Consider the following 26,806-nt stretch of genomic DNA (forward strand, 5'->3'; position numbering starts at 1 on the left):
CAACCATTTGCGTGCATACTGGCGCGCCACACACACTCTCTGTGTGGCTGAGACGGTGATTAGTTGCCATAAGCTTTCGCAGCAGTTTGTTTTCTCTCTAAGTAAACTGGAACTGGGGGTGCTCCGTTTCCCAGTCCAAACGAAAAGCTCTCCCGAGAACAAACTGCAGTGAGTGCATCTCTCTTGGTGCGACAGCTCAGACGGAGCAGGAGCAGGTGGCTGTCATCACTGTGTGTCGACTGAATGGGGGTTTGAAATACAAGTGAAAAAGTGGTAGTAGTTTGGGCTGTTGGAGGGAACTATTGTATCAGGATCTTTTATTCTGCCGTGAGTGTTTTTAGAGTGGGCTCTTCGATCAAAATAGATCTCTCAATGGGCTCCAGTGGATGGATAACGAACACTGTTTCAGTTTCACACTGCACACTAATGAAGACTTTGCAAATGTATGGGATGGTGGGGGAATTACGTTTCGGCCTTAAATGCTCCGTTTTTGCTTTCAAATGCCAGTGGTCATATGTTATTACTCCTGCATCCTTTTGCAAAATAGCAGATTGAGAGGAGAGGACCAACCACTAACCTCTGCTCTTCATCAGCCACGCTCTCTGAGAATGTGCCAGATTTTTAACCCTCTTACCTTGTTTTCAACCTCCATCCCATCACCCCACCTTTTATTCCCCTCTTCTGTCCTTGCTCTCACCGGCAGGTTACAGCAACACCTGGCTACTGCCTCTCCAGCTTGCCTGTTGAATTTTTCATTATGTACAGATTTTTGGTTTGTTTCCACAGCCAAGCCTGGAAGAGCAACTACCTTGAGAGCGTCTCTGAGCCAAAAATCAGCCATTCTAATTAGAGGTGCACAATTGTTGGTGCAAGTGTACATAAACACAATCCACTGCGTCCCCGGTGAGGGCAGCACAGCAAACAGCCTGACGTGCTGCACAGCAGATACCGTATGGGCAGGCAGGTGGAAAATATTCCAGGTGAAAAAAAAGTTGATCTGGTAATGCAGCTGAGCATTACTTTCACTAATGAGAAAACTTTGGATGGATCATTCATGTTGTTCTCTCTGTGAAAGCCCGAGCATTGTTACATCTTTGAAATCAGTTTCTTATTGGGTTGAAGTAAAGGAGACGTCCTTGTGGCAGTTGCTAAAGTCCCTCACTCTCCCGCTGGTGAGTCCTGGCTGGACCTCCCAACAGCCTGACCTCGGCCATAGCCGATGAAAGCTTGACGGATCTGGGGCTGAGACAGGGAAGGCTTCCTTGGGTCCACAGAGGAGAGAGAGAGATGCTGGAGAGGGGGGAGCGGGAGAATGAAGTCTGTCCAAACAATCTGAAAGGGGCTTGTTTTCTTTATGTGCGTGAGTGAACAGGAAAAGGTAATTAACTGGCCAAGTGGCGAAAGACTGGAGTGATGGATGGGTGAGGTGTAAAGACACAGCCACACAAGGACACACACACACACACACACACATGCATGCATTTCATCTATTTCTTCCTCATGGTTTAGTGGACCTTTTATATAGTCACACTTCTATATAACATGTACAATATCTGTCATTCTGCCTCCAGTAAGAGGAGCTTCAAGCACTCACAGCCTGATAAATTGGTCGACCATATGGAGTGGTGACACATCATTATGGGAGGTCATTAATGGTTGCAGGGTGGTTCGCCAAAGACTCATGAGTGATTACATCTGACTATCTATGTTTAACCTGAGGGTCAGCCTTTTTTATTTTTGATGGACGGCGGCATCTGTTTTTATGGATGACAGCAGAAGCTGGAGGCTGCACTGTAGAATGAGCCATGTCGCAGCGCGAGTGAGCAACATGTCGCACCAGATCTTATCACGGTACTCTTAAAAAAAGGTCACAACTGCACTTTACATGTTGTGTGCTCTTTCTAACGGAATATATGCTCGACCCTGTAAACCTTCGTCATCTGAGGATTTGTCATGTGTTGAAAGTGTCACTAAGGGGTAAAGCCTATTTGCATTTTCTGTCAACCATTCACTGACAGTTAAAGGGAGGTAAGGGCTAAATCACACAGGTCAGACAGACAGACGTCTGTGTCTGTGAGCTTCTCACGAACAGATGCTTGCTGCAGGGACACTCGGCTGGTCATCTCATGGAATACTGATGCAAAAATCTGATTCTCTAAACAAGGTAATCGTCTGTTTGATCTAAAAATGGGGAAGTTTGTTCATTGTAATGTGTTGTTGACTTTGTAAGTAAGCAGTTTGTCTTCAAGATGGTTGCATAATTTGGTAATGCTATCTTATCTTTCCGAGAAAAATTTAATATTGTAAAGTCAGAGGTGGAAAGGTGTAACACTGAATATTTAGTGGGCCTCACCTAGTGCTTGTTTCTTGGTGCTTCAGCTTTCTTGAACCAGGACCAGAAGAGAGAAGCCTCTACAAAGGATTTTGTAAGCATTTCCCTCACAGAGACTCTTATCGCATTATCTGACTAATACGATAAGAGTTAGACAAAAGACACATTTCACATTAGAAATGCAGGGAAAAGCAGCAGAGATATTTCATAATGATTTGATGGAATCTCATTGTGCGCCCAAAGACTGACAGAAAAATGAATCCGTTTTTCACACAGCTACAGAGGATGAATGAATTCAGCAGTGCATAGCGCTGGGTGATTTTTCTCTGAGGCACTATTATGAGGTAGGTAACGGCAGTGTTTCTGCAGATACCGTGCTTTGTTTGGGTAAAGTCTCATTACAGGTTTGTTTAATCTTGTCAAGTCAGCAAACAAGGGCAAACATCTGTTTCATGTGATTTGGTGAGCCTTCCCATTCTGTGTTCTACCAAAGGCATTCCCACAGAGTTAAATAGCATGCTAGTGTGACATCCTGAGTCATTGTCTTCTCTGCCTCCGAGCATGCAGTGGTTAAATTTAATGGTCTGTATCCCAGATCTGCTGCTGCACTAAAAGCTCTACCTGATACCTAATCAGCGTCACCGGCCTTCCAGCTCTCGTCTCCTTCGGGGGAACTGAGTCGAGTCGGCTGTCTTGAAGGTGGAGGTGGTGGGAACAGTTGAGAAGGAGCAGGGGGCCGAGAGGGATTACACCACTGGATGTGTTACTTTCATCCTGGGAATGTAATCTGCCTTAATGCCCTGTGCTCACCCGGGGCAAGGCCAGCAGCTGTGCTCATTTTTCTCCTGGCTGTCAGGGGGAGCCGGGCTACCTGTGGGAAAGCAGGCCTGCTGGAAGGTCTCGTCCTCACCCCGGGATCTGGACTGCCAGGGCTCCTGCGGTTTATTGGGGGGGCCAATCCCTTTGAGACTTATGGAGACGGTGTGTGGTTCGGGTCAACACTGTCTCAGGCCAAGCAAACGGAGATTGGCTGGGTCGCATCCTTACAGGGAAGCAGAGGAAGGGAAAGCCGAGAGTTGAAAAGTCATTAAATTTGACAGCTGCTGTGTGGTCCTCGACTTTACAAGAAATGCAGTCATAGGAAGTACTGAAGAATTGTAATCTGTAAACAGGACTGGTGCTGGTGAGTGCAACGTTTAGAGAGGACCGATATAAAGCAGTGTGGTACTGACTCTTGGAAGAATGTGTCCGTGCTGGTAGACTAATAAAAGAGAAACCTGGAAGGGGGAGGAAAGAAAGAAAGACCGTGCATTTTAATATTTAAGTCAACTTTCTGAACAAAATGAACACCGACGATGGAGAATTAGTGAAGGTCTCATTGCTACAACGGCGGTTCTGGACTGATTCTGGGCAAATCGGACCATGACTGATGTTGGAAATAAGAAAGTTAATCACATTCAAACAGAATGCTACAGATTACAGGAAATTGTAAAACAGCTCAGACAGGAGCTGCAAGCCGCAGGCTGTATTTATATTTATATTTTATTTTTCTCTATTTATTCTCATCAATTTGGCCACTGATGCAGTGGGTCACAGTCGGCTCAACTGGAATAGAAAATATGGTTTCCAGGCTATTTTACTTTCAATGGAGCATGCCTAAAAGTCTCTCGGCTACCAAGGAGCCTCATGCATTTCAAATCGCTATGACCTTCCCTTGATTTAAGGCAGCTTGCTATATCTGGCCTGGCGCTCCACATCAGAGGCACATCAGACGCTGAATGCTGAAACAGTCAGAAGGCATTTTCACTTTGTCTGGTTAGAGAAAAGGTGTACTGACGAGACGAGGTAAATGAGGTGTGATTTGAGGAAGAACCCTACGTGTGACTTTGCCCGGTTGTGCCGTTTGCGCCTTTAGGAGGCACGGGAGAGAAATCATGCACATCTTTCTCCCTGTCTCCCCTTCCATACAGTAAGTGGTTACGGCTGAGCTTGTTTCCATCAGCCTCTGGGCATGGGATGTCTGTGATGACACTCTCCATCAACCCAGAGAGAGTCAGTTAGTCGGGTGGCTCTCTCTCCGGCTGCTGGTGCTGCCCTGGTTTTCATCACAGTTAGTGTGAGGGACAGAGACAAACCTCGGTCTCTAAGGGCAGCAAAGGGCTTATTCCAAAGGCAGGGCTTTCTCTCGGCACACCACCTTTCCATAATAAGGCCCTAGCATCTGACTGCATTTGTCCCAAGAGTTTAATAAAGATCAGTGCTGACAGGCAGTAAACCAACACAGCCACCCACAAACCTCCAGGCAAGGGCCACAACTACCTCCTCCCACCTCTCTTTCTCTGCCTGTCCTCTTATCCTCGCTTGTGTAGTTTGAGTCTCTCTCTGGATAAACCTCGGGTTGAAAACCGAAACCATCTCCCACTTGTACTGAACAATGGCTGAGGAGTCAGAGCCCTGAAGTAGTTCCACTCCACGCCTCTCGGGAATGCTTTGGACATTTGGTTTGTGTTGATGCCGTTACATGCTGCTCCTCAACAGTGCTTCTCTTTACGCCCACTTGCACCTGTCAGTAATATATTATATGGGTGATAAAAGAAACAATATGACTTCTGGGGCTAGGCGCACTCATGCATTCTTACGCACGAGCTCTCAAGCCGTTTGCTTGAATGTGGTAGCCCAAACACGTAAACTGTTTGAGCTTGTCCCCACATGGTGACTTTTCAGCAAGCTTTACTGTGTTGGATCTGTATTTATTTTATATCCAAAGCTACATTGTCTGAGCGATGTGTGAAATATCGACCAATCTTGATGTCCTTGTTTGATATGCTCTTCTCCATCTCTCATGTACCATATCGAGAGGGATTCTGTGGCCTTCAGTTTCAGCACATCACCTCATTCTCCTCCAAATCCCCAGCTTCATCATCCTCATCATCAGCGCCATCATCCTCATACGTCTTGTGGCCCTGACCCTTTATTCACTTCACAGGGCGTAAAGCTCACAGACAGCTTTACAGGAGAAGCCCCACTCTCTAACCTCCAGAATCCCAACTGAATAGCAGATGGGCTCAGCTTTGTGTCCTTTTTATTAGCTCCCCTAAATCAACACCTAACAATGCACAGAGAGAGAGAGGGAAATTGATTTCTTCCATCTACCAGTGCCCCGAGGTGGGTAAGGGGTGGTCCCAGGGTAAAGGGTGAGGGGTGATGGAAGGGCGGAGTGGACTGGTTATGACTTTACTTCAATTTCCTGTCTAGAGAGCACGTACATGAAGCCAGACGCGACTTTGAAAATAGCAGCCAGCGGTGTTTTCTCTAGCTCCAATTTGTCAAAGACTCTTTCATCTTATTTCAGCGGAACTGTCCCGTCTTGTGCATAAGTATCCCGCCCGAGCGTTAAAGTACAGATTGTTCACGTGCCAGTATCGAGCTGCATTTGATAGACTTTTATTTAATCCATATCATAGCTTCATATTTCTATTATAAGCTTCTTACATTTTAAATCCATTCCTCACTATCGCATCAACATTCACCATACTGCACTTGATCTGCCATCAGCCAGTTGTCAGCCCATCTTTCGTTGCGAGATTTATGGGATTTTCTACATTTTCTTAGATGTGCTTGCATCCTGTCCGTGCCTGCCTATGTGTAAACGAAAAGACTCAATACAGTAGATCATTTACCAGAAGCACTCCTTTTACATCAGGGCAGGACTTACAGTCCTCTGCATGATAAGTAGTAGAAGTAAAGTGATGATATGGAGATTATGCTGATCTGTGATTGAGTATAATTCAGGGGATACCACTTTTTGTCCAATTTTGAGAATAAGGACGAATGTACAGATGATATGTGTCCACTTTCTATAAGGCTGTAGGGAGGTTGCGTTGCGTGATCATACTATTAATTATAAGGGTGTTTGAAGAGAAAGGTCATCTAAAAGTATTTGTATTGAGCTGCTTTCATGGGGAGGAGATTTAGAGTCCCTCAGCCTGCCTCTTTGGTCTCTGGGTCTATTGGGTTAGCTGTATTAAGTGGCACTACATTAGGGCAGAGGATTGCTGTTTCTCCACTGCTTCACTCCTCCTGATCACCTCAGAGGTTCCATGGAGCAAAGGCCTCATAAACATTTATGTACGGGCTGTGGGCTCCTGCCTTAGGCCACGACTCCACAGGGCAGAAGCCTAGTGCCCTTTTATGCCTCTTAAGAGACTGTGTTGACTGTCTGTGTGTATGTGTTTGTGTGTGTGTGTTTGTGTGTGTGTGTGTTTGTGTTTGTTTCCCTAAAACACAGAGAAAGTTATGTTCCACCCTCACTTAGAATGTGAATAGTTCATTGATAGCTCAGCGTGCCTCCAGCTTCCTGGAGGAGGTAGTTATTGTCACATTTGGTGGCTTGTCATATGTTTTCATGCTGGGACACTTATTAAAATCATATTTAAATTGTATGGTTTTGGGCACTAGAGTCCCCTCGGCAGAGACTGAAACCCACAGGGAGCCTTCTTAGAGACAAAGTGAAAGGGCAGAACTCCACTGGACACCGTGAAATCGGCCCTCTTATTTCGAAGGCTTCACACATTTCGCTGTTTTTTGTTGTTGTTCGGAATGTCTCTTCAAGTAATCCTTCCAAGACTTATTTCAGAGTTGTCGCCTCACGTTTGGCTTGTTTGATCTCGCTGTAAAATGAGCACAGGCCTGGTGAACCTGATCCGCAGTCTTAAATTGCATGCAGGCAAAGCATCTCAGTCTAAACAAACAAACAACCATCCCTGAAAGAGGAAGTGGTTAAAGCAGGGGTGTGAGGGTCCCAGAGGGCAGTCAGGGACCACACTGCTAGCAGACCACTGACGTGCCTGGAAAATGTGAACAACAAACAGGAAATCCTTTCATAAAAACAGATAGTGAGATATGCTCGAGATCAAGTTGTGTTCAAGCCCCTCTCTTGTTTGTGTTTACTTTGCAGGACCCTGGATATGCAACCTTTCTGTTTGAGCAGCTCCAAAGACCCAGTAGCCATGAAGCTGGTGTTAGCTGTTGCCAGGTGTGCTCCACACCTCTTCACCAACTGAGGCAGGAGGCCTTGCAGATGCTCCACGCTACCATCCCCATCCTCACCCTCAGCTCAGACATGGCAGCCCTGCCCACTACATCCTTTTTACCACAGCCTGCTAGATTAACTGTGTCATCCTCCAGTGTAAAACAACTGTCCAAAGGCCAACCAGCAGCTCACTCAGTCCTGCCCTTGGGGGAGCGGCACAGGGTGCCAGGCTGGTCGCAGAGCCCCTCTGTCTCCTCAGGGCCTCAGACAAGTGTCCAAGTGACAGTGGCAGGAGGGCAGATCAGTGGATCCCTGAGCTCCGTCACCATTCAGGCACAGCAGTACCTCGAGGGCATGTGGAGCATCTCCAAGGTCAACAACTTCATCCCTCAGCCTATACTGGTATGTCTTTACCGTGGTTTTTTCAACTTTATATTACATTCCATGCATTCTCATCCATTTAGACTTGTCTTTAAAATAGTGCAGTTAAATGAGATTAAATGATGATTTTCATGCTGGCAATAATTGGTAATGTAAAGGAATGTGTTTGATGCATTATAATTCAATCATGAGGAAAAGTGATGATAAATATTCAAAATATTCAACCTAAATCAATGAAAATGTATCATGACATATACTTGGTAAAACATTGTGTGCTCGTCAGGTTAAGTCTCCTCAGTTCAAATGTTACATTTCGGACCTTTGGAGGAGACGAAGGCCTGCAGAGAATGTGTGAGTCAGAACTCTGCAGGAGTGCTGACCTTTCATTCCTCAGTAGTCAAGGAGTCTGAGGGATCTGAGGTCAGAGGTCATAGCAACACTAATCTGCTGACCTTCTCCTCAAGGGCATTTCAAATGACCACCCCGCAGCGTCACCATAACTCTTCTGTCATGTTGGATAAGCATTAGTCTGTGCTTTGTTTGATGTCTAAGAGACTGGGAAAGGTCCTGAGTTTTGCCCTTGGTGTCATGGAACTGATCATGCTGTATCTGGTTTACGACCATAATGTATTTTCATATTTATAAGTTTTACAGTGTACTTTTCTTAACGTCATGAAGCATATTGCTGCCTGCTGATATGAGGCGTTCTACTTGACCAACCTTTGAAACATTCTTGACCAGGCAGACGCAGTAGTACATACCAAACAGCATGTGCTAATATTATCTAGTCCTTACACTTTAATATAACAGATACAGTATATAAACTGTAATTTTGCCATTTTTTGCAAACTGTGGTTAACTGCAGTCTGTTATGGGTCTCTAGCAGTGTTATTCTTTTCTGCTTTACAATTGAAGACAGATGTTCACTCCCCCCATTAATGTCAACAAGTGCCTTCAGAGATGGTTTATGGGAGGCCATCAAAAGCTTTTAACTGCATGTACACAATGTAGGTCAAATCAAACGGCCTGGCACGGGAGGGAGAGGCTGACTTGTTTTCTCTATGTGTCTAAAAGCAATTAGTGGCCCCTGGAGCTGGGATGAGTCGCTCAACGCCACATAGCCAAGGCTTAGTCTCTTCTTGGACAGAGAGAAATCTCCCTTCCAGACATGGAGTTACAGACACAGCAGAAATGCGTGTTTTTTCCCCTAGATTGTTTCTTTCATTAAAACCAGATCCTTCAGAGAGACAAAAATCCACACACACACTCACAAGGATTGGGAGTTACGCTGTGATTCATGAGTCCCTCTTGCTTTTTCTGGAGGAAGAGCATACAGTGATCTTCAGACAAAGAATCATAGATGGACGTGTGTGTGTGTGTGTGTGTGTGTGTTAGACAGAAATCCTGTCTACCAGGGAGCCCGGGGCGCTCCCACACAGCCCATTATAGGGCACCTTGAATCTCCCATTTGAAAAAAGGCTCTGGTTAACATCTGGAATGAGGTTTGTGGTCGTTGGAATTTAAACTGACTGACTTGTCATCGACTGACACTGGTTCATATGAGAGTAGCTGACTTGAATTGGGCAAATGCCCTGATATGAGACCCCAACTTAGAAAAGTTACTTCACAATTGCTCAAGTAACTCCTGGCTGGCTGTTTGAATATGAGTTCCAAGCTGCTAAACACATTTTAAGGAGTGTTATACTATTTAAAAGAAGAAATTGACTGACACACATTAGCGATTCTCTCGTTGCCCCATAAAATCCACAACCACATGAGCGCTAATCTACAAAGACCAAGTGCTCTTGACCCATGAGGGTTTCCGTTATTGGCCCACCGGTCGCCTGCTGCCACAGCCTGCTCCATTGCCACCAATTTGAAGCCCGGCAGATGATCTTGGCTGCTGTTTCTTTGGTGCAGCTGTGCTTGCATGGCTATGTGCCACAGAAAGCAGTGATGACAAGAGAAGAAATTAATACAAGATGGAAAGGGAAGGAGGATTCTTGCCAATTTAGGAAACTTTTGATATTTTGAAAAAACTGGAAAAGGAGTGAAATCCTTCGTCCTTTTCTCTCATGATAGGTCTCCAGTATTGTTAGGAGTCGGTTTTCACCTCAGTTGGACTCTGTTGGTTACAGAGGCCAGCCAAGCACGACAGTCAGATTAACACAAGGCCCATTTCAGCAGCAGTAATCGTCTGTTCACTGCTGGGATCAAAGGTCACAGGGGAGTCCTGGTGCTCTCAGCAGCGGAGGAGAAGATGGTCTGCTGATAGGGTGCTGGCCTATGCTGTTCACTTCAGACTTCACAGGAAGCACTCTCCCAAACTCTTTTTCTCTCTTTCGACTCCCTCCATTATGTTCAAATCCCTACCCCCTCCCTTTTCTGCATTTTCTTTCCAGTGGTAAAGCAAGAAAAAGGGATCAGGGAGAGCTGGGGGTTAAAGGGTGGAAGGCCAGCTCATTACTGGTTCTCGGTACAAACGGGCGAGTACACATGGCTCCACTGACACGGCCTAATTACCTGACTAGGGGATAGTTTGTGCTCTTCAGTCAGAATCAGGGCCAGTCCAGGTCCAAAGCTACAGAGAGCAGCTCGGCTGAATGGTTTAAGTCCCCAGTCTTAATACCAAGGGGAATACTCTTTGACGGGCACTGCGATGAGCTCATTGGTGTGTGCACCTGTATGTGTGTGGTTGATTCGGTAGTTATCAATTTTGAGCCCACACCGCAGCTACGAACAGCTGTCCCTGTATGCTCCTGAACTTGTGCTGCCAATTGATTTTAAAGCCGACACTACGGCGACTCAATCAGTGACAGATTTGATGAGCTACACACAACAGCTTCCTGTACGGCTGCGGGTGAAGTGCTCGAGTCTTTCGTGCCAAACTGTAATGGGAGTTCCTAGCCTGCCACTGACACCAGCATGGTATGAGGCTTTCCGCTCTGGCGTCTGCTGAGGATCTGTAGTTGGCTCGCTTCAGTTCGCATGCAGCCAGTGTTTTGCGTGATGTACTTCTCAAGTCATAACTTCACATGCTTGATATCAGACTTAACCTCCATGATAAAGTCTCAAGAGAGCAAAACCAGACCTCTAAAACAAGGATTCTTCACTCTGATAACAAGCTCAAAGGGAATAAAAGGGAAAGTGGGAATTCATGTGTGTGCACTGCAGGTCCATCGTTTGGTCAGTGAAGCTTTTCTGAGGAAAGAAAATGTCCTTCTTTATGATAGCAACGCATTGCTCTGCATGTAAAGCTAGTGGTGGAGAGCAATGGCCAAGCCTCTCATCTGAATATCTGAATGTAAGTATGTCCTCACATCCTGATGTCTAGCATTCAGCATGTCAGGCTTGGCATATGAATAGTGCTGCTGTCAGCGTGTTGACAAATGGCTGATAATAGAAGGCCAGACACTTCATGAACAAATTTATTTTATTTTAGTTATATAGGCAGAGGGCCTAAACGGCGTTTATAATACATATCCTGTCAAATGGTACGGAGGCTGCAGCGGTGCGTTGTGCTCAATTCAAGGTTGTTGCTGATTACACAATGTCCATGTGTCAGTGTTATAAATGTTTTTCGGAAAACTTTGGCCTTATTTATTTAATTTCTGATGCTGAAAAACCACAGAACCGGTTCTTGTCAGCTACTATTGATCATTGTCTCGCAGGATAAACTAGCGGCTCCGGTGAGGATTAACCTTTTGTTAGTGTGGTGACTCCAGCTGAAGCGTAGACTCTGAGGTGACTTTGGTTTATATAATTAGCTCTCTGCACTCCTTCAGTTGGACTATAAGAAATCACTGAACCACTGCAGGCTCCTGAGCTCCAACCGAGTCTTTATGCTCCATCTCCAATAAGCTACACCAGAAACAGAGGGCGAGACTGGTCTGTGTTAAAATATGTTAAGCCATATTCATACTTTAAACTTACTGTGCATTGTCAGAAACTGTATCATCATCACAACAATGATAATAATCTTTCCATACCCTTTTGGAAATATGTGCAACAAGAAACAAGAAGCCATCATAGGAAGGCCTGCTGCGGCACATATGTAACTCATATGAAGATTTACAGGTGGTATATCCAGTGTAGCTTTGGAATTAGTTTCCAGAGTACCAAGGGCTGAAAAAAATGCAGTTCAACTACAAAGCTTCCAGAGCAGGGTGTTTCCACGCAGGCAGAGTTTCGATACGTTGTATACATTTATGGAACAAATCACATTTCTCTTAGATAGTCCAAGTAGAACTCAGCCTGCAAAGTGGCAAATTAGCCATTGAGGTATAGATATAATCGGGAGCAGAGTGAAGTAAATCGCGTATGATTTAATTACTAATTAAATGTGGGTTATCACTTAATTACAGTAGGCTACAGCCAGAGCAACCTACAGAGAGTGTTGCCAGAATCAATGAATGGTGCAGCATCCTTGCTGTTCTGTAGGGAGCTCTCTGCTGTGGATACTGCTGACTCTTGCTAACCGGTGCTGGCTGCAGCAGCTGCCTGTCCATCTATGGCATAGTGGGAGTAAATGGAGTGGAAGGAAGGTGGGCAGGAGCACTAACACTTGTAAGTGACGGTTGTGGTCTTATCGCTGTATCTGTTCGTCAACAGGCTCAGGGTTTGATGGGGGAAGCAGACATGGATGTCACAGCCTCGGAGGCCCCAGTCACCACCATGACCACCAACACCTTGACGCCCTGCCGACTGAGGAGTTCCAGCCAACCGGGACTCCAAGCACCCGTCACCAACACATCCAGCTCCCCCTCTCCGTCCTCATCTGCAGCTGCCTCCTTCTTCATTAGGTAAGCGCCTTCCCCGGTTCCGTCCAATCACTGTCAAAACGTTCAGAGATTAGATCGAGCTTTTGCGGTGCTAAATAAAGTGCTTAGTGTTTTTCTGAGCTTGTGTGCGTACACACCTGCATGCATTCAGGCTCCTGTGTGTGTTTGTGTGGGTAGGTGTACAAGAAGAAAGCCGACGCAGAGATATGCACAGACTTGCCTTTAAATGTCTGTTGAAGGTCGTGGTTCATGGTGTTAACTTCCATGTGGGGCACCTATTCCATGGAGATGTTGTTCTTGCCACGGTTGAATTATTGCATTGCCTTGGGATACACAGCGTCATGGGACTAAATTAGCCTTTGGTTACAGGCACCACTGCCCATGAATGGATAATAGAATTACATAATTTGATATAAAGAGAGAATGTCTCTCACGAAGGGGCTTAGGTTAAAGCCCAGTATTGTCCTGAGTTATTTCATGGTTAGATCTTTTTTATCGTTTTTTTGTTTCTTCACTTTTAAACAGCTCTTAAGATTTTGCAGCTTTGCAGGACAATAATTTAGTATTTTGGTGAAACCATTTAGTCACTGTGTTTCTCAAGCTGAGCGAGGCTTTTTCAGCACTGCTTGGCTCTGGTGTTGTTGTTGCCCCGGAGAATACTTCACCCTCTTCAGGCGGGTGGATGGCTGGTGCAATGTGCTATATTGTCATTGATAGATTCCCTGGCAGGCTGGCCAGTGCATACATTCCCTTCCTCCTCTCTCCGAGGAGTGCTACGCCATAATGAAAGTTGGCCCAAGGGAAGCTGGCTAAGAATGATGCATAGGACCATTGAAGCTCTGCACCACGGGAGGTGAAGGCACATGTGGAGTGTGACAGGAAGCCCATGGGGGATCACTTTTCTCCGAGCACTCCAAATGGAGTTTGTCTTGCCAGTTTTCAACAGGGTCAGAGTATATCAGTGGGACCATGATGCCTCTAGTTTGACTAAGAGGACATTCCAGATCCTCCACTAAATATGCTACTTCCTGTGCTACCACTTCCTGTCACAAGAGCAGAACTCCTGAACAACAGAGAGGCGTGGCCCTTTGCTAGACAGGGTTAATTCCAGACCCAGATTTATTAGTGCTTATGTTTACTTTGGACCTGAGCTCTAAAATAGTAGCATTCTGTAGGGAGCCATGTCTGCCCAGCTAGTGTGGGCTAAGTGCAGGCTAAAGAGGGAGGTGGACTTGTTGTTCCCCTGTAGCAGGTCCTGGTGGGGAAGCACAGTAAAAGGTTTCACCTCTTATTCCATCCTAAAGATAATTTGCTGCCAAGAATGTGGTGTTGTACTTGGCCCAGAGAAACACAATGACGATGAGCCAGCTTTAAACAGCATCACATTCGGCGGACACAGAGAGAGGTGGTGGAGATGCACTTTGCTTGATTTGAAGCACACGCCCTTTTCCTGACCCTCTGCAGCTGTTGCCTGCAGCAGGAATATCATCATCTTCTTGTTGTTGTTTTTGTATATCACTGCTGATTGAGTGAAAACAAATTGAATCAATCAACCGATTTTCTTGTTTTCTTGGTAGCGCTTAAATAGAAGAGAGAAAAAAAGAAAAAGGCCCAAGACTTGATTGAAAACTCATATCTGATTGGTATTCCTTTTTGTTCTCGAAAGATACAATTAGTGGGATGCATTTGTAACTCCTGAGAGCCCAGGATGTGGGAGCAGAATAACCAAACAGTAGTTTCTACCCCAATGGAGTGGAGAGCGCTCCTGAGACACTTGTCTGACATTCACGAACAGCGTTCCACTCCGACATGAAATTTTAATTAGAATGCAATTAGCTGGAGTTTAGCTGCTTTAGCTATTCTGCTGCTGAGAGAAAAAGAAGAGCGTGGTGAACAAAAGTGATTCGTCATTTAATTTCTCATTGCAAAGATAAATCAACCGTTCAACTTTAGCTTAACTGTTGACTTGATAAATACAAAGACGAGCGAATCAGAGTCACTTTTTGACAATTTCTGTCCACATAGGTAATAATGTTAACTCTGAACATACAGAATATTTTAAATTACTGTTGAAGAACCTATAGTTTAACGGCCTTTACAACAAATCGCTAAATAGTTTTCTTCACATTGTTAGTATTTAGTTAATGCATTCATTTCAGTATATAGTTTTGTCTGTTAAATGCAACATTTATATATTTTTATTTCCCTGAAACATATTTAATGGGATAACAAATTGTTAGATTTGGTAACTTGTGAGATTAAATGATTAATTTGAAGGAAGTAGTTATTAATTCAAGGGAACAAATTACTCACCGTGTACAAGACTAAGAATGTGATTTTACTGTCCGTTCTGTTGCTCATGGGAGAATTTTCCCATAGAAGTCTGTTCATAAATATTATCATGTGCTGCTTCTATTTTCAGAAACTTTGATCACATGACAAATGTATCTGTTAAGGCACTTTTGAAATTCCAGTTATGAAATCGTTCTGTCATCCTGCTTCCTGTCTCTGGTAATTGTTGAAAGCAAAGCGATAACCCCGAGGTCAGTAATGACCAATTGGCAATTAGACTGTGAGACTGACTATACAGTCGCAGGAAGACAGGAAGAGTCAAAGGTCAAACTCTGACTGGTGTGTATGTGTGTGTGTGTGTGTGCATATTATTATGTGTGTGTGTGTCATAGTATAACATGGGGGGGTAGTGAATTTAGAGCCATGTGTTCAGCTGACTAGCACGTTAAGCCCTGATTGCCTTGTGACAGAGCATATGATTAGTGTATTGACACAGCGTTGAGTAATGAAACCAGGCGGAGTTCACAGCAGGGGCTAGACGGTGTGGCTAACTGCCGCCTTGCAGATCCTTCTCCCCATCTTTCTGTTCCATTAACACCTGCTGTATGTAACAGTGTGTTTATTACCCACTGGGCCCGTGGGATTTCTCCGTGCACACTGCTGAGAGGAGTCGGCTGCTCACTTTGCAGTCTACTTTTCTCGCTGGGCTCATTTCTGCATATCAGCATGAGACAGTTTTCCATGGTCTATAGGTGGTCCCTTGTTTATGTTTGTTTGGAGGGAAGCTAGTCCCTCCTTTGTTTGATACTTCACATTAATTACACTCCGGAGAGTTATGATTTACTCACTCTAAAGATACATGGAGGTAATGAATAGAAGAGTATAGAAGACCTTGGAGAAACCACTCGTTGGTCGAGATTCAGAGACTTCAGAGGTGGCACATAGGCCGGCGGGTGGGCTGTTGCAGGGGCAGGGCGGACAGCTGTTTGCTGGAATGCGGCCCTGGAGGAGCGTCAGGAGGATGTGGTTTTTATGGTCGTCCATCGCCGCCCTGCAGCTGCTGCCCAGGTGAGTGTTTGTGCAGTAATGACTGTGATTGTGCAGAAGGAATCCTCCTGTAATTGTGGCAGCCGGACCATTTAGCCTCTGTTCTCCTGCGCGCACAAGACCCACTCTTTGTGTCAGCAACACTCACTCTGCCCTTCATCCCCCAGCCTGCTCTGAGTAACCATAGAAACAGGTCATTAGCTTGTGGGAATAAAATGTGACTGTTTGTTTTTTTCCTTTAAAAAATGGGCTTTGGAAATCAGGAAGTTGAAATGGCCCTCTCTACTCCACTGGACTATAATTTACTATAGTAGAGAGGGGGCAAGCATCTCTTCGATAATGAGTCCTGCGTGTTGCAAAGTGGAAGCACTGCAGGACCACAACTGCTTGTTCTTTTTATAAACCACACATGTTGGCTGCCTTGCTGAGGTCCATTGTTTAGTCAGTTTCTAGTTTGATTGTTTATGATTACTGTTACTTTCCATGACAAACTTGGCCGCTGAGTCCATCCTGTTTGTTTCTAAATACGATGCAAGCATTGGTTGCCGGTGTAGTTCCAACTCTTTTATCCATACAGAGAGGCTTGAAGCCGACTTGAAGCCGACTAAGCAGGACAGTGATGCGTTTGGTTGGCTGTGCTGTGATTGACAGCAGGGATCGCCATCACTGACACATATGCAGGACATATTATGTAAAGCAGACGAGTGTGCTGAGCACAGTGGATCTGGCCCACATGGCAGGGGGATAGAGATACAGAGCAGGATGGAGCTGCCTGGGACGAATGGGCTTATGAATGTTGTCACTCAGAAGGCGTGCTCAAGCTAATGCTCCATTCTGACAGCATCAGAGTCAGGAGGTCTGTGGAGAAGAATATTGGATTCACTGCCATGGGAGTCAAGTAAGTTATGTTGTGCACAGACAGCACTGAGCTCACTTGGATGTGTGTTGGTGTTATACATGCAGCCAAATGCACGTTTGTGTGTCAGTTTTTTGAGCTGCACCGTCTATTGTCTTTTCTCTCTTTGTCTTTCTTTCGGTGTCGCTCTCTGCTTTCCGCTCTGTGGAATGTGCAGTTTTGTGCAGTTGGAGCTGGACAGACTTTCTCCCTTGAGGTGAGAGGGTAATGGTTTTGTTGTCAAGCCACAGCGAGATGGATTCCTCCAACAAAGCGAGAGTGTGAGCAGAATGTATAGCATGGCAGAAAACATACTGCTGAAATGCTGGCTACATTTTGAGGAAACGGCCACAGTGGAGCCAAAATGTTAATACTACCTCTACCTCCAGAGCCCGACAAATGAGAATTGATTCCTATCAATCTGTTGAATCTGAGCAACACATGCCCAGGGCAGCGAATCGCTCATCAGAACTATTGAGTGGGTGGTAGCTGGGATGGTTGAGCTGCTCTGTGGTATTTGTCTTTGTGTACTGTTGAATAAAACACCAGCTGGCATTTTCCTGCCATAATCAGGCTGATGGGACTAATGGCTGCCTCCATGCAGTGGCAGCACCAGCTGAGGCCATGAAGGGGCTGCAGCCTGTAGATAAGCTCAGGTGTGATTCTATCCAAGGCCTGAGCGCCGTCAAGGCTGAGGTGTTGATGGAGATCCAGCCTGGTCATGCAGCCTCAGGGATCTAGAGCAGGTAGATACATCCCACTGCCCTCATGCATCGTCTCATCCTCTTTCACACTCATAATACCTCCATGACTGTTGCGTAACAAACATCTTTTCTTTCTGATATAGAGATACAGATTTAATCTGTACTGTATCGGATATTGTGATAGGAAAGAGCATGTCCAGTCAGCCTGAGGGACTCTTATATAATATATACTGAATATTGCAAGATTTGTATTCTGTGTGTTGTTCTTCACAAAATGTGTGTTCAGAAGAATTAGCTTCACAGCTGAAGTATCTCCCTGTGGCGGATTCCCCTGCGTCTTTTTGGGTGCGAGTCACTTCCCTGGGTAGGATAACATGGTGTGATAGTGCTGTGCCCCTGCAGCACCAGGGTGACGGGCACTGTTGTGGCAGGCAGTGTAGAATCACTTGTGCTTGTCCCCAGGAATGGCAAACAGCTCCAGTAATAGAGGAAGGAAAGGCAGAGTGTTTGTCTCAGCCTGCGTGAGGGATAACCTCTGTGCCCTTTTCCCTGTCCCCCAAATAAATCCCTGAGTCAGGAAGTCTGTCTGGCCCACTCATATAGCCTCCAGGGGGGCAGTGGAGGGAGGGCTGACAAACAATGAGATGAAGCGCTGACTCAAGCCTGTGCATTCACCCTGGGTCCACGTGTACTAAGCCCTGTGGGGAGAGGGGAAAGCACTGCCATCCACTCCTGACAGATTCCTTTCATGAGTAGAGAAATGAGAGGATGTGAAGCACCGACCTCTGTCCTGTAGGCTTGTCACCTCACATAGGGCTGTCTTTGTCTCTTAGTATGTTGGTGAAGATGACCAGAAAGGCTAGGTTGTGTGCGACTAGTTGAACGTGGGTAGGAGAAGTCACGCCCTCAGCATTAATCTATTTCCTGCTCTGCTTGCCTTCCCACATCGGGCATTCCCCAACTGGATAACGGCTCTGATCGTTGCCCAGGGCTCCGTGATCAGCACATTAATGTTTGGTTATCCCGCTCGACTCTGCTCAATTCTCTAACCCCCATACCGCTAATGGATATTATGCATCAGGCCTGTGGGGGCAGACGGATGCCATCTAAACCTCTTTAGTGTCCCTCAGTGAAAGGTGTCATGCAAATGGAGTCTATTTTCTTCCTTCTGCATTGTGGTTGAGACACAGTGTGAGAGTGTTGAGGAATAAGAGAGTGAATTGCAATAGCTAGTGGCAGGGAACACGCGTTGAGGAATTTTATGACCCATTGTGTGCAGATGCAGAATAGAGCCTGTGGCCTCTGCTCCCATGAGCTGCCTTTATGTCTCACAACCCAGAGAAACAAAGATGGCTCCTGGCGGGGCTTCTCAAGCATCAGCCGGGCCTTCTATTCGACAGGAATAACTGATAGCTGCCTAATCACTGGTTATAGGTTGATTTCCCCAACTACTAGGCTTAATATTTCAGACACACGTATACACTTTCTGTTTGTCAATGGGAAGGACCCAGCTTTTTTTTATGGACGCAGATCATATTACCGCTGAGGATAAGGCCATTGTCAGGACAGGTGGTTTAGCGTTTACCTCATCAGCCATAATTTCTGAAACCTTTCAGCATCATCACACTGCCTTCTTTCTTTTTTATCTCCATCAAGGGGTAGCTCAGCTGGTGGGGCCAAATGACAATTGTGGGGATTTAAAAAAGGAGTTATAGTACTGATGAGGCTGATGAAACATACTGTGCATTGTTGAGTTTATTATCTGCAAATGTATAAAAGTAACCTTTGGCTTAACTGTTGACTGGTGCAATAAATACATAACGATCCCTATTAAGACACTGGGGGAACATAAAAGTGCTTCTAGTACATATTCCCCAGTATATTGTATCCACAATGTGCTTTTGACTCGAGAATTAGTAAAGATTAAGAGTTATTATGTCGGATATTATGCCCCCGACCTTTTCTTTTCGGACACGTGCAAATCCGTACTGTATGAAACTTAAAGTAGCAAGGATGATTGATCTCCTCTGTTTCTTTTCCTGCCGTCCTCATGCCAAACGTCTTAAATGGAGAGGATTATAGCCTGTAATCGGTTCGCGACCCAGCACGTGAGAGCCAGCTGCAGTGTGCTAGAAATCCCATTATCCCCATACGCTCTATGTGGCCCAGCGAGTGTTGCTGTGTGTTATGTCTGTGGTTGACTTTATGAGTGTGTGATACAGGATAAACTGCTTAACTTGAATAAGGCGCTTGTAGTCACTAACGTCTTAGTGGCTGTTCTCAGGGACACATTTGCTCATGCAGTTGGATTAGTCTTCCCCTTTTCCATATACACATGTGATGTAGTTATCGATCCAAATAATTGTGTCTTCCTTCTATCTTAAGACGTGTCACTTCATCGCCTATTCCCAGATCTGCTATCGTGGTCATCTCTCTGACCGCACAGCTCATTTCACCTGACTTGGATGCCCTCTAGTTTTTGTTAGGTTGCCCATTGACTTGAATATAGATGAAAGATTAAGAAACACGTGTTCGAACTCCCCTCCCCCTGCGTTCCGTGTCTCCGAACGGCTCACTGATTAATCACTCCCAAATGTTCTCAGCAGCCTGCGGGCCTGTTTGTTGTGATAGCCTCTGTGTGGAGAAGTGCAAATAAATAATCGCTAGGTGTCTTACCCTGGCAGCAAGTGATTAATGAAGAAGAGGAGGGGAGCAGGAGTCTGTTGGCTTTCTTCCTCTCTGTCTGTCTCTCCCACACTCATCATTCTCCTAACGAATAATAAGTTATTCCCAATTCTGTTATGTATTCATCTAAGAGGACATTATATTTGATGAGGGGGGCATTTCATGTTACTAATAGTCCTCATTTGTCTCTTGTATATCAAATATCCGTCTCCACTGCGTGCCGTTCAGGACAGTAGACGGGAAACGTCACTCAGTCAGCGATGACTCAATGCCAAGAGTTCTTCTCTGCAGAGCAGAACAGCCTTCCTGAGGTTTTCAAGGCAAGACGTGGGTGGGATGGTGGGTGAATCGGAGTTCAACATTTGTATTGAGAGTGTGAAGTTATTCTAGTTATTGCAGCCTTGGAGAGAAGCGCAGCAGAATACCTGAAGCAGTGTCTGAGGAGCAGAGTGAAAATGCACTGGAAGAGATGAAAGCAGCTGTTAATCTTTGTCAGCAGTGCCAGGGGTGGGGAGGCTGCAGTCTGCAGAGCAGGGAAGAACAAGTCTTCATTATCATCTGTCACCCATCAGCTGAAAAGTGAATTTTTTTCCAAGACTTTTATTTTTTGCTGCCTGGACCAATTTTGACATAATTGCTGTGCTCTTTCTCCGCTCGCATCTGAGGCGGTAGTTTTCTGGAAGCCCCTTGCAAATAAGTTAGGGTCAATTGCTTAGAAACTTTCCTTTGAGGACCTTATGACTGTCATTGCAGGTATCTCCAATTCTTTCCTCTAGAGACCTTAAATTGGCCCCTTTATCTCATTGACTAGTAAATGGTTCCTGCAGAGCTAATGCAATGTGCTTTGTTTAGAGCTCCATGGACTAATTATTTGCGCTAGTTAAGGTCATATTAATAGCAAGATGTGATCCTGAATTCTAGAAAGAACAATTAAATGAAGTGTAAATAGAATTATAGACCCTGACTTTTACTCTTAAATGTCCTTCAGTTGCTTGTCGTAAGCCCTCCTTAAGCCCCTAACTTGGTCAGAGAGCTTTGTAGCCTTTTCTGTGTGTGGATTTGGTGTGGGACTGTGTAGGGTGTCTGGAGACGCAGCGCTTTATAGGCCAAGCATTAAACACAAGAAACACCGGATGTCAGTGTTACCACAAGAAGGGTTTGACACCCACTCCAACAATATTCCCTCCTCCATCAGTCGGGGGTTTGACCTTGGCACAGACACAGAGCCCCCTGTTTGCTCAGTCCTTTGGAAATGTGTTGGCACAGATCATAAGTCTGCTTAACATAGTTCCTTTGATATTTCAAGGCAAATTCAGAGTAAAATGAATTACGAAGATGCTTTTACCTCTGTGTTGATACATGCCAGTGCTTAAATCCACTGTTGCTTAATCAGCTATACTGTAGGACCAAAACAGGCTTTCTTGAATATTGAATATTGAGTTTTTTCACTTTTTGGTGCCAACTGTTCCATTTATTCTTGGCCGACTGGGGATTCCCATCTTTGGGAATAAAGCAATTCCAAGCTGGCTGTGGCATAGCACCAACGATCATTTTTCCTGTTTCCTTCTCAGGCAGAAAATGATTTACCTCCTCATGGACAGCGACTCACTGGCACAGAGCCAGGCCTACTGATCGAAGAGAGGACTTGGCTGCACACCCTGCTGTGCTGCTCCCTCTCTCACTGCCTCTTTCTTTCTGTCTGTCTTCCTCCTTCCTCTTCCTGGCTGTATTTGGAGATTCCTTCCCCTACTGCATCTCAGTGATCTCTAATTTGTTATTTTTCCATCGCCTCCGCACGGCTTTCTTCTCACTTGCACCCCCTTCCTTTCTCCTCCTGTTTTTCAAATGATCCCCCGTTATTCAAGCAATTCCCCGGAGGATGCCCTAAACCCTCGTTTTTCCACCTCAGTCCACAGAATGTTTCAAACGAGTTTTGAGGAGGCCGTGACATGTTTTCAAATCCCAGGTAGAATTTAGGATTTTACTTAAGCTAAGCTGCGTGTTTCTCTCTTGTTCTGACAGAAGTGCTCTTTGAATCCACATTGGAACATGAATACGACAAGTCAGTTGCACAAGGCAACACCAATTTTTGTGGGGAATATTTTTTCTTTTCTATGACAACACATTGTACTCACAGATGTTACATGAATGCATTTGGCCTTACCTAATTGGCCGGGGATTGCTTCAGTGAAGATGTGCGTGCAGCCTTGGGCTGTCAGCAGTCAGCTCACAAATGATGCCCCATTTGGTATTCTGTGTCCAAGGCCAGACACTGTACAGGGACAAAGGCTTGTTGAACACCTTGTTGGAACAAAGAGATTTTCTAACAGGCCTTGGTCCAATGTGTTTGGGGGGGGGGGGGGGGGGGGCAAATATCCAAATATTGCTCAGCTAACTGGACATCATATTCATAGCTGTTTGGCTTAGCGGGGTTCAGTTTATCTATTTCTGAGGATTTATAGAAAGAGTATAAATCTTAGCCTGGAGGTGTTTGGCCACTTTCTGCAGACTCCTGTTGTGTAAACCGACACTATTAAAACAGGCACACGTGCTGCCAGTCAGTTGAAAGCTTCAGAGCTTTGGATTGATAAGATTCAACTGACAGCCAGATAAGCCTGCTGGTTCTCTCTTCCATTTTAATTTATCTGTGGCTGCTGAAGGAGAGAGGAAACACATTTTTCAAACTGACTGGAAAGATCTGGGTTTTGGTTGATTATAATCTGAATAAGATAGCAACACTGTACGGAGGGGAATGTCTGTTCCTGTATCATCAGGTGGGAGCTGTTTCTGGTCTTTTTTTTTGTAAAATTGCACATTTTTGCAACAATTAACATTTGTTGAACTACATTCCAAGATCAATCACTGAATTCAGGATGTTTCAGCCTCAGGCATTTTTGTTTTGAGTGATTTAGGATAAAGGAGACAAAGTGAGAAAAATGTATGTTTATAGCACCTAGATTGTAGGGGGACTTTAGAGAGGAGACAGGCTCATTACCAGACTAAACCCCCAGCGCCACACAGGAGGCTCGGATCAGCCTTGTCATACATTCAACAGCCTGTGCCTCTGTTATTGTACCCATGTGCCTAATGCTGTGTCTCAGGTAACCAGAAGCCGCATATCTCTTGGTTATTTTAGGAGCACACCCTATGTGACCGCCTGTGCTTTTAGTGTTGAGGGTAATGCATATATTTATACATGAATGGCCATAAATCTGGTGGATGCTGACACTCACAGCAAACTGTCTTGACTGACCCATTTAGACACAGCTACAATGACTCTGAGAAAACGTTTTATAGTGAGGAAGCATTCGTCTCATCCTAATGATCGCCACCCTGACCTCGCTCGTAAATCTTGTCTGGGTGAGCCTTCTCGCTGCCACTGCTGGCTGGCAGAGTATGACATCATCTCCCCTTGTCTGTGCGCCATATGAAACTGTGCGTGTTCACAGGCTGATGTCATCGGGGCTTAAGCACCACTGAAGCTAAGCTGCGGCTGGGTTAGGCTGCGGGTGAACCTGGGACCGCAGACATTGAGATGCAGATTTGTTTGAATCCAAACCAAATTTAGCCAAGCCTGCAGAAATGTCTTTCTGAACTATTAGTCTGGTGCTCTTGCTTTGACTGAACTCAGGTGGTAGATGCATTTTATCCCCCCACACCTCTGGGGCACAGGGCTGTTTGATCGTGTCAAGGGCAGCTCATCAATAAGACAGTGTGTACTGATTTTAGCTCTGGGGAGGTTTTCTATTGATTATTATATGACTCAAAAACAGAGCACCTGACCTGAAAGACCAACATACATCCAGCACAATTAATCATGATAATCTGCTGATATGACATTTTGGACTTGGCAATGTCTCCAGCACTCAACAACATGGCTTCATGCAACATCCACTCTAAAAATCTCACAAATGCCTACTACTGAGTCCGTGATTCATTCTGAATGTCTCCAGCAGCGTGCCAGCCTGACTCATTGTGCTGTCATTATCATTGCATGGTGTTGAGGCTGGCTGGAGCCCAGTATTCCCACCTCCATTCATGAAGAGCTATGCCGACCTGCTAATCAGCAGCAGTGGGAAGCAGATTCACTGTGGGAAGGTAGGGGGTGGAGCAGTCTGATATCGGATCCACTGATCTGATCCCTGCATGAATGGTCAGAGTAGCCTTATCTTGTCTGCAGACGGAAAATAAAGGAGAATCACAGAAAGAAAATGTCAAGGATAGTAAATGTGGCAAACATGATAATTAGCCACAGAAAGGGGGCAACCTAAAGAGGTGTATAGCCCGCCTGGAGAACAGAGACAAATGTGCACAAACAAGCAAATGGATGCGCCAGCTAATGATTCTCTGGGGAAGAAGGATTTCTCTTGTTAATTTGACATAGCTTGAATAGAGGGCTGGAGCGATTATTGGCAGCGGGCCAAAGTGACACTTTTGAAACATCAGGCAAACTCTGCCTGTTCTCCAGTCATTGACTTACTCTCCTCTTCACTCACTGTCACTCCCTTTAGAGCTAAGGATGGAATCTAGATATCCTTTCTTGAACAAAGGCACCAGGAGACCCTTTTATTCCAAACGATTCTTAATTTTACATCTGTCTTGCTTTGGCTCAACTATATATATATATATATATATATATATATATATATTACAATCATTATCTGTCCCTGAGGTCTATTCAGAAGGAGACAGTGATAGAGTGGAAAGGCCACCTCCAACTGTGGCTGTTCCATATCATTACGTCATTTTGATATATAACACTTGAAATCACAATAAAGGTAGCCGCAATGAGCGTGAGAATAATGACTGGTTGCATTGTCAGGGTGACCAATGGCCACATTAGTATTGTCCCGTACTCATCGACTGTCGCTAGTCATGGTTCAATGGGATTCAGTGTAAAAGTAGCAAGTGGCAAAGCTTCGGGAGACGGTTCTTGCTCTTTAAAATAAGCCCACCTCAGGCAAATTCATTTGGACACACTGCAGAAAATCAGAGGTAAGCGTGCTGTGGCGAGGAGGGAGATAAAGGTTATGTGATATATCAAACGGCTTCATTACTTCAGTATGCTGTGCTCTCTAAATAGGTATGCAGTGGTGGGTTTTATTTTTCTGCTTTGTTTTGCCCCCAAAATGTAATCCGGCAGAGTTCATACAAGGGGCACTGTGTCAGAGGGAGAGAGGCAGAGAGCGCTTGCTGTGGGTTTGTGTTGAATGTACTTTCATCTGGCAAGTCTCACACCCACTCTGTCTGCCGATATGTTGTAGTGGGCACTCTGCAGCCAGAGCAGCAGCCTTTCAAACAAGGTTGGCTGGTATCTGAGGGGGGCTGAGAGGGCTTACTGGTAAATTGGCAGCCCAGGGAATACAGGGTACTCTCACCCCGGCGCTCGCCCACTCACATGCTTTCATTCCTCTTTTTACCCTTGACCATTGACTGACTGCACTCTCTCTCACCAGCCAAAATCGGTCTTTCTAAGATGTCATCTGCTCATTGTTTGTCCTCTCCCCCTCTCTCCCTTGCTCGCACTCTTTTTTTAATCTCTCTCAGCTTTACAATTGAATCAGAGCATCACTCATTCAGGCAATCCATCTTTCTGCTCTTAAGTATATCCTTCCTTATCTGTGTGCCACTCCTTATGATTAATAACACTTTCATTCATCTGGCTAATTCCATCCCTCAACAAAGGCAAAAAAAACTAAAATCTGCAAGTGTATACTCACTACCGCACAAACGCACATACACACTCGTGCTCATGCATGCATGCACTGTAGGCATACTAACCAAATCTGTTTGAAGTGTGGGACCCTAAAAGAAGAGAAGGCTCCTGTATGCATTAAGTATTCATGTGACGTGTGGTGGGGGGCATACGTGTGTGTGTGTGTGTGTGTGTGTGTGTTGGGGTTTGTGTGAGACAGAGTGTGTGTGTGTCTGTCTGTGTGCATGTGTGTGTGTGTGTGTGTGTGTGTGTGTGTGTGTGTGTGTGTGTGTGTGTGGGGGTAGAGAGAGAAAGAGAATACTCACAAATTGCGCCGCGAGCAGCCAGCAATCGAGCGCTGACACCTCGTCTGGCAATCGGAGGAAAAAGGGGCTGGGCTGAGGAAAGAAAGAGAGCGAGAGGAGGGCGGCAGGGAGAGAGGAGGGAGTGTGTGTGTGTGTGTGTGTGTGTGTGTGTGTGTGTGTATGTGTGTGTGTGAGAGAGAGAGAGGCAGGGAGAGAGAGAGAGACACGGCAGGACAGCTGCCAGCATTTCTCCGATAGCAGGAGAAGGACCGAGAGGCGGAACAGGAGTAGGAATTCTCCTCATTCTCAGCCACCCAAGGAAATCTTCCAACTCAGCCAAGCGTGCTGATTCTCTGTCCCTCCTCTTGCATGTAAGCAGCAGAGACTCTGGGAAGGAACTGGGCATCAGGACCTGCAGCCACTCATGGCAGACGCAGCGCAGTGGATTTTACGAAATGAGAGACAGCCATGCAGCCTGTGGGATGAATGCAGAATTGTGATGTGAAAGAGGGAGTGGAAAGTTGGAGAGCGAGCTTTTGCTGGGTTTTTGCATCTCTGAACTGACGCTGAACTTTTTCTAGTGAAAGAGTTTGAGGTTCTTCAGTGGCGTATGAACAGAGGAGGTGCTCCTTCTGATCCTGACCGTCTCCTTACCTC

The 26,806-nt window shown here is 45.5% G+C and overlaps 1 protein-coding gene across 2 annotated transcripts in view; it reads left to right on the forward strand.

Annotated features, from left to right (window-relative positions):
* The window catches only part of kif26ab (kinesin family member 26Ab), a 65,362-nt gene that overhangs the window by 19,702 nt on the left and 18,854 nt on the right, over window positions 1-26,806 (forward strand). For both annotated transcript variants that reach the window (XM_034525541.1, XM_034525542.1), the window contains exons 3-4: window positions 7,290-7,766; window positions 12,357-12,547. In XM_034525541.1, coding sequence (XP_034381432.1) covers window positions 7,290-7,766; window positions 12,357-12,547 — 668 coding nt within the window. The remainder of the gene's footprint in view (window positions 1-7,289; window positions 7,767-12,356; window positions 12,548-26,806) is intronic.

Source organism: Cyclopterus lumpus, chromosome 22 (genome assembly GCF_009769545.1).
Source record: "Cyclopterus lumpus isolate fCycLum1 chromosome 22, fCycLum1.pri, whole genome shotgun sequence".
NCBI classification, from domain to species: domain Eukaryota; kingdom Metazoa; phylum Chordata; class Actinopteri; order Perciformes; family Cyclopteridae; genus Cyclopterus; species Cyclopterus lumpus.